This window comes from Oncorhynchus mykiss, chromosome 12 (assembly GCF_013265735.2).
Source record: "Oncorhynchus mykiss isolate Arlee chromosome 12, USDA_OmykA_1.1, whole genome shotgun sequence".
Taxonomy (NCBI): Eukaryota; Metazoa; Chordata; class Actinopteri; order Salmoniformes; family Salmonidae; genus Oncorhynchus; species Oncorhynchus mykiss.
The window spans coordinates 26,135,070-26,143,413 of record NC_048576.1 but is presented as its reverse complement, the minus strand read 5'-3'; the positions used below and the strand labels follow the sequence as shown (position 1 = coordinate 26,143,413).

The window sequence follows — 8,344 nt, the reverse complement described above, 5'->3', positions numbered from 1 at the left end:
TAAACACAGGCTTATGATATCTTATATGTTTTGTTCTATGGGATCATCTTCATCAGCTAATGTCACTTTTCGTGAATTTTTAAGCATTTTTGTCATTTCAAAAAGCACGAAAGGCTTCATAATTCCTAAAGGTCATGTGACTGACATTATCTCATAGAACAAAACCTATAAGATCTCCTAAGCCTGTGTTAACCTCAGACCTTATTTTCAGTGTTCATTCCAAAACATTATTCTTTCCCCATTAATTTTCCCCGTAGGAATGGCTGACTGAACCAGATGTAACTCATTTCCAGTTTTTTGGACTACGCGCTGGCAAGCTTTATATGAGATCTGTATGTAAAATATGAATATTTGACATTTTAGTCATTAGCGGATGCAATTATCCTGAGCAATTCACAGATAGTGCATTCATCTTAAGATGGCTAGGCGAGACAACCACATATCACAGTCAAATGTACAAGATATGAACATTCCATTTTGGCTAAACAATGTATATATAGCATTTTGCACACAAAAAAAAACATTTTAATCTAAAATCTATTCATAAAAAACCTGAGAACAGGTATATTTTACACACACCTGAAGGTATCCATAAGCAATCACTTCTGATGAAAAAGTACAAATGTTAAAAATTGGTGGATATAGCGTTTTGGAAGCGAAACTCTTCATATATAAAACCATTTACCAAAGGAAGTTCCAACATATTACTTTACAGTTATTATGGTAATTCCACATTATCCAGTAGCCTAATTTCCTCAATAAGAGTTGTTATAAAACATTACAACTTGCAGTTTACAAACATGCCCAAAAAGGACAGTGAGCCATGGTTTTGTAGTATTACGTAGTAGTAGTACTTTGGTTCAATTCAGTACTTAGAATGGTTCATTCTCCAATTCATGCTTTGCGATTAAATTCAATGCCTTTGTCAAGTTGGGTCAAGATAGAATTGGCCCGAACTCTGGTAGATGTCCCTTAATTCAAACGTTGTTTAGTTGAAGTGTACATTGTGGTTTGTGTTGGAATATGCATTATTTTGGATTGTTTGTAGGTAAATAGGGTATATTTGTTTCCCTGCTTTGTTGAATATAATGTACATTTGTATACTCTGTTGTGATTGTAAATATGTATAGAAAATATAATTCTGTTTTTGTAAATTGAATTGATTTATAATATTAAATTGTATTAAATTCACACTTGTTATATATATATATTTTTAAACAATGCATATGGCAGCCAAAAGTTCCATTAAAACCATAGTCTTCTACAGTACTGACATACTGAGGTATATATTGCCTCTTTTGAAAATAGAGCAAATATACTGTATGTAGCTTGCTGCAAGCTTCTGTTTGCAGGTTTGATGCAGGCTAAAATGCTATTTGCTTTCAACCCATGGGGGCCATGGACATACTAAGAGTGACAGTGTAAGCGTAACCACAATCAACCAGCTTTACCCACCATACAAGTATTCACCTTCATAAATGTAGTTATGAAAATAAGACAATATTATTGGCCTACCATTACATAGTATAATATCAATGTCCATCATTACAAGTCCTCTGGGTACACGTGTACCTAAAAAGGGGTTCTGACTAGGTAGAATACAGCTTCGACCTGAAGTTAGGAGATGGCAGGTGAGGATAATTAGATTAGGGATAGGAAAGGGGATACGGTTAGCTAAAATGCTAAACCCTAAAAAGGGCCCAGCTAGCAACAAGCTGTATGTAAAGGCCTGGTTACACCTTGCATTAACATGTGGTTTTTGTCACCTGTCAAGATGATCCAATCAGTATCTGATTGAGACAGTAGATGTGGATTCCATGGCATCATCCTGCTCCACCAGTACAAGAAAATCAAACCTATCTTGTCTTTCCACAGAGCTAGACTGGGCTGGGGCCTCCATTTACTTGTCTGTAGATCAAGGACAGTGAAGGAGCTGTTCACATGGTGAATTAAGCAGTAAAGGAAGAACAATGCGTAGAAGTACAGCATTTTAATGTTGGCCTAATGTTTGGAAATAAAAGGTATAGCGACAGCTATGGATCCACGTTGTGTTGATGTGCAGTGCCCCCTTTTGGTAAGAAATCATATTCAGAACATTTTAGCAACAGAAAGGACTCATAACTGAAGTTTAATCAATACATTTGTGGCGTAGGAGCATTTATTTGAGTACCATCTCTAGGCTATGAGAGAATATTTGATAAAAATGCAATAATGATTAATACTCACTATTAACTTTGGAGCTGTCATATGATATAGGGAGAACCAACATATAAGAAGACTACATTTTTTGGGTCAATTCAGGTAATTTTGAAAGAAATGTAATGAAATTAAAATCAATGCATGTTTTCTGTTATCAGTTGTAAAGATGCATAGCCTATAAGACCTATGCAATCCTATTTCATCACTCACAAGACGCAATACCCTTTCAGCTAAGACTTCAAACGTCTGCCTCTCCAACACCCAATACACACTATTTGTCATTTTGTGTGTGTATACTTCCATTCCTTTGGTGAAATGTTTAACTGTAGAACCCATGAATAAGCATTATCAGAGGAAGAAAAGGAGAAACAGGAAGGGCCAACCTTTGCATGCCAGCTCACACCCAAAAATTCACCTTTCATAAACATGAATGATTTCTCACTTCTCAAGCCTAACACCCAATCTAAAGCTGGATATCCAACAAAAGGAAGGATTTGCTTTGGGGTAGAATGGTTTTCACAGCAGAGAGAATGTTCCGGGGGGGTGGGGAGTGGCTGTGGCAAATAAACTCCACTTCATTTCAGAATTACATAGGCTAGGTGAGAGCAAGACAATATTAAACTAAAAGTAGCTCACAGGCCCCACTGGAGAGAAAATGCATTTCATTTTTGTCAAGCAATAATATAAGTTTTGACAGTGAATATTTTGTTTTCATAATGAGACACAGGACTTGAAGTTAACCAACCAAGTGTAATATGAGATGCAACAAGGGAAGAAGCAATCAGCCAAAGATTAGAATAATTGTAACCTCTAGGCAACTTCGAAAAGCATAAAGAAAAGCATTGAACTGATTCAACAAAAACAGAGGACATACTGACGCTACAATATAAGCGTGATGACATTCACGTTAGTCATTTAGACATTCTTATCCAGAGGGACTTATAGGGCACATTGACAGATGTTTCACCTGGTCTGCTCAGAGGATTTTATCCAACAACCTTCCGGTTACTGGGCCAATACTCTTAATCACTAGGCTACCTGCCGCCAGAAAACCCCCAGGACACACAGTGGCAGAAATCTGCTGCTGTTCAGGTGGCCTTGCTGGTGTAAGAAAATCAGTCATCTCACCACGGAAGTACAGGGCATTTATCTTGTTTTAGCTGTAACAGGAATTGTGGATCTGCCAGAAGGTTCTAAAAAAGGCTACTCATGGGGAAGAGATGGTGTGTACCAAGGCTAAACATGAACATATTACAATACATGCACAATACTGAATCGCCATCCTTTGCTGATTATTTGTGGGACCACATGTGTTGAATAGATTAATTAAAATGGAAAAGCAATAATAGTGAAATTAGCAGTGGCAAGTCCCCTTTCAAAAACACTTTTAACATTATCCCCTACCGTGTTCCCATTGACAGTAATCAAGACACTAATAAGGTGTTCTGGCAAAGTCTTACCATAAGACTACTTCTAAGAGAAAATCCAGCATCTCTCAGGGAGGGAATATAATAGGGGTTAGATAAACACAAGTTTAAATAATCCTCTCACTAAGAAACCCTCTTTCAACCACTAATCCTTTACTCATACCACATGCAGATAATTAACCATTTATACTGCCTTATTTGACCATGCCACTGAAATCCCTGTTTCTGGTTCCCTGTTTTCTTTGTTGATAAGGATTTGTTGGGTAGACTTTACTATAAGTCCAGAGGCTATAGTGTGATTCTATCAGGGGAGTAGTGTGTATATCACACACAAACACACACACATGAAAAACTGATAGCATCAAACTTTTAAGTGTAAGATGTTCTGTTTTGGAGGTTAGAATTCAGTAGCCTACCTTGCTAATGGGCCTTGTTAATTGGATTAGTTGAGCTAAAACACAACTGTTTTCGATACCATTATGCCTGCCTCTCTAATCTACTACTTTAATTTATTGATGAACATTTTGGTGGATACATGGGACATTCAAAAACTGGGCTCGTCCGGGATTTGAATCCAAGTCCTCTCGCAACCTAAGCGAGAATCACACACTTTACGAGCAGACCTAACCTTCATTTGTGAAGAAGTCAATCTTGAACGTTTGTTTAAAGTCCAATGTAAAACGTTGTAATGACACTTATACGCGCGCGTAATACTGACATCGGTCAGGGATTCCCGCTATTTAGAGATGTCAAATTATCAAACGTTCTCATACGTATTGGACTGCACAAAATTAGGCCTCCACATATCCTTTGAACACAGAGAGCCGAGTTTAAATATTGTAAAATTGTGGAAGTTATTGTACTGGCAAAGATTGGAGATGTTATCAGTGTCGGATTGTCACACATTGATTTAGATTAGATTACAATGTTGCAGATTATTTTTCAAAGGAACTCTTCAAATGACTTCAGGGCTAGTTAATTTAAGTGTTGAATATCAATTCATGAATGTATCCCGCTTTAGCCTACATGTCTAACACTTTGGATGGCTCTCTTTTAATCAATCATGATTAATGGCACATTAATGGAAATCTTTTGAAACGCATAGGATGCATCGGATTTCTAATAGGCCTATGTAACAATCTCATCTCCATAATTCGAGTTGGATCCGTGTGCCTGTGTTCATTCCATGGTTCATTCACAAAATAAATCACCTGGGAGCATGAGCAGCGGTGTGCGGCGTTTTCCTTTTTATTTTCCATAAATTCACTTACAACTCCAGCACCTGCAAAAAGTACCTCGGTGTGCGTATGTTCTTCAGCCTTTGTCATTCACAAATCGCCAATTGAATGAGGCGTGGCTATCGTGGCGGCGACATAAGACTCCCTGGAGTTGAGATCACACCACCAGTGGCTTGCAGCATAGGCATACCGCCTGACCCCATTCCAGACCGCAGAGGCAAACTGAAAACAATCACTGGATACTCAAGGAATCGTTTGGAGCTATACTTTTATTTTAGGCAGAGGATTTACTATTTCTTTTTTACAATGAAATGCGGCATGGATTTATTTCTAGTGACATTTATCGTGAACGCGAACTGTTGTGCTGCTATATATTGGCTGTAAGTATTCCTTACTATTTTATTTGTATGTAGCTATGGGTCTATTCAGATGCCTATGCTACTTTGTTTACTGACATATTTTTGTTCTTTTAATAGGCCTATGCTATATGAAATAGCTGATTACCATATGAAATAGCTGATTGCCTCATTCAATGTTGTTATTTTTACCTTTGCAGTGGACTTACTGTAAAGGGGAGCTCTGTAGGCTGGAATCAAACTCATCATTGCAAACTACTAGATTGGTTGGCACCTGATCAATCGCAACTTTGCCGGAGAAACCTCGAGCTGATGCACAGTATTGTCCAAGCCGCCAAGTTGACCAAAAATACCTGTCAGAACACCTTCAATGACATGCGATGGAACTGTTCATCTGTTGAAAAAGCCCCTCGTTTTACACCAGATTTGGCAAAAGGTAGGCTAAAGACACTTTAAAAAGTATCTTAGAAATTGGAGTATATCATGTGGCCTGTAAACTTCTGTGATTGGTTGTGATTTGCATTGATTTATCTGTTGGCTGTGCTCTATTGCAGGCACCAGGGAGTCCGCATTTGTGTTTTCGCTAGCGGCTGCTTTAGTGAGTCACTCCATTGCCAGAGCCTGCTCGTCTGGAGAGCTCCCCAGTTGCTCGTGCGCCCCAGCCCCTGCTGAACAGGCCGGGCCCGACTTCATATGGGGAGGATGCGGTGATAACCTGCGCTACGGTCTCCAAATGGGATCTGCCTTTTCTGATGCACCGATGAGAAACAGCAGAACTGGCTCTCAGGCGTTCAGACTCATGCACTTGCACAACAATGCAGTTGGAAGACAGGTAATGATCTAATCTCACATTGACATGAAATATACATATTGATGCATGGGTAATTACGCACGAGTTATTGTGTCATTGTTTTTAACAGTGGCATTGGCTTTTTGACAGTTTTTTTTTACATCATAAACAACACAACATTATTAACATCTGCAAAACGTGGCAACACATTTTTATATCCTAATATAATTTCTGCTATACTTTCAGGCACTTATTGATGCTCAAGAGACAAAATGCAAATGCCACGGGGTGTCCGGGTCCTGCTCTGTCAAAACATGTTGGAAGGGCCTCCATGATATTAACCACATTGCCATGGATCTCAAATCCAAGTACCTGTCTGCCACGAAGGTGATCCATCGTCATGTTGGGACAAGGAAGCAGTTGGTCCCCAGAGAGTTGAACGTTCGACCAGTGAGAGAGAGTGAGTTGGTCTACCTGGTCAGCTCTCCGGATTACTGCACACACAATGAGAAGCATGGCTCACTCGGCACACAGGACAGGTATGTTTGTGTTTCTCTCAATGTTTCAGTGGAAATTGTGATTTTTACTCTACCTTTGACACCTTGAAGGTCTAATGTTGATCCTCATTCATAAGAGTTTTATATTGTTGTTTATTGATTGGAACACATTTTTTTTTGTCTCCAGACAATGCAATAAGACATCCAATGACAGTGGGAGTTGCAATCTCATGTGCTGTGGTCGTGGCTACAATGCCTACACTGAGAGGATTGTGGAGAGATGCCAGTGCAAGTACCACTGGTGCTGCTATGTCACCTGCAAGAGGTGCGAAAGGACAGTGGAGAGATATATATGCAAATGAACTTTCCCAGAGACATGTGAGTGAACATGAAGCACTATTTTCACCACCATCATCTTGTCGAGTCGTGCAGACCCAGCAGTCACCTGACCTAACTCCTGTGTGCCTCTGTGCTACTACATAGCCTACAGGCTAAGTGCAATGAAAAACAAGAAGAGCAACTCACAGACACTACCAAAGATAAACAGATGATCTGGACTCCGTTAGCTGTTTTAAAGAGACTGGAGGGCACTACTGTGAAGAAGATTGTGTTACTTGAAGAGCAAATGTGATTGATTGGGAGCTGTAGGCTATTTGAGTTTGATTAGTAAAATGTTCCGCAATAGGACAAGTTGAATAGATGACAAAGTAAGTGAATCACAACAAAGACTTCCCAGAAGCTTCCCCAAATGCGAATTGGCCAGTCAGCTTTAAGATTTCCAACTGATAATGAAAAGCTTTTAACAATTTTACATCTTACACGTTAACGAAATTGCAAATAAGAGGCAGAATAGCTGATTGATCCTATGTCCATTTTAGTCACACAGGGTTAATGCCATACTACTCAGTTTAGGGATATTCTGATCATAGGCATGCAGCACATATTATCAACAGTTTGAGTTGTATTTTTCGTTGTTTATGATTATATTGGGCATGTTGATGTACAGTTGAAGTTGGACGTTTACATACACTTAGGTTGGAGTCATTAAAAAATCATTTTTCAACAACTCCACAGATTTCTTGTTAACAAACTATAGTTTTGGCAAGTTGGTTAGGACATCTACTTTGTGCATGACGCAAGTAACTTTTCCAACAATTCTTTACAGACAGATTATTTCACTTATAATTCACTGTATCACAATTCCAGTGGGTCAGAAATTTACATACACTAAGTTGACTGTGCCACAGCTTTAAACAACTTGGAAAATTCCAGAAAATGACGTCATCGCTTTAGAAGCTTCTGATAGCCTAATAGGCATAATTTGAGTCAATTGGAAGTGTACATGTGGATGTATTTCAAGGCCTACCTTCAAACTCAGTGCCTCTTTGCTTGACATCATAGGAAAATCAAAAGAAATCAGCCAAGACCTCAGAAAAAAAATTGTAGACCCCCACAAGTCTGGTTCATCCTTGTGAGAAATGTCCAAACGCCTGAAGGTACCACGTTCATCTGTACAAACAATAGTACACAGGTATAAACACCATGGGACCAAGCAGCCGTCATACCTCTCAGGAAGGAGACACGTTCTGTCTCCTAGAGATGAACGTACTTTGGTGCGAAAAGTGCAAATCAATTCCTGAACAACAGCAAAGGACCTTGTGAAGATGCTGGAGGAAACAGGTACAAAGTATCTATATCCACACTAAAACGAGTCCTATATCGACATAAACTGAAAGGCCGCTCAGCAAGGAAGAAGCCACTGCTCCAAAACCGCCATAAAAAAGCCAGACTACGGTTTGCAACTGCACATGGGGACAACGATCGTACTTTCTGGTGA

The 8,344-nt window shown here is 39.2% G+C and overlaps 1 protein-coding gene across 1 annotated transcript; it reads left to right on the top strand.

The window, feature by feature from the left end:
- The first annotated feature begins 5,050 nt into the window (after positions 1-5,050).
- Positions 5,051-7,618, top strand: wnt11f2 (wnt 11, family member 2). The gene is made up of 5 exons (XM_021623196.2): positions 5,051-5,244; positions 5,421-5,656; positions 5,775-6,052; positions 6,257-6,549; positions 6,695-7,618. The coding sequence occupies exons 1-5, from the start codon at positions 5,171-5,173 to the stop codon at positions 6,867-6,869; spliced, it is 1,056 nt and encodes a 351-aa protein (XP_021478871.2). The 5' UTR covers positions 5,051-5,170; the 3' UTR covers positions 6,870-7,618.
- Positions 7,619-8,344: the final 726 nt, after the last annotated feature.

What these genes read in the sequence shown, in the direction of transcription:
- wnt11f2 (XM_021623196.2), top strand. Translation starts at nt 5,171, where the DNA reads ATGAAATGCGGCATGGATTTATTTCTAGTGACATTTATCGTGAACGCG. An exon ending in TACACCAGATTTGGCAAAAG is followed by an intron (nt 5,657 to 5,774) that starts GTAGGCTAAAGA and finishes GCTCTATTGCAG; the next exon opens with GCACCAGGGAGTCCGCATTT. An exon ending in TCACTCGGCACACAGGACAG is followed by an intron (nt 6,550 to 6,694) that starts GTATGTTTGTGT and finishes TTTTGTCTCCAG; the next exon opens with ACAATGCAATAAGACATCCA.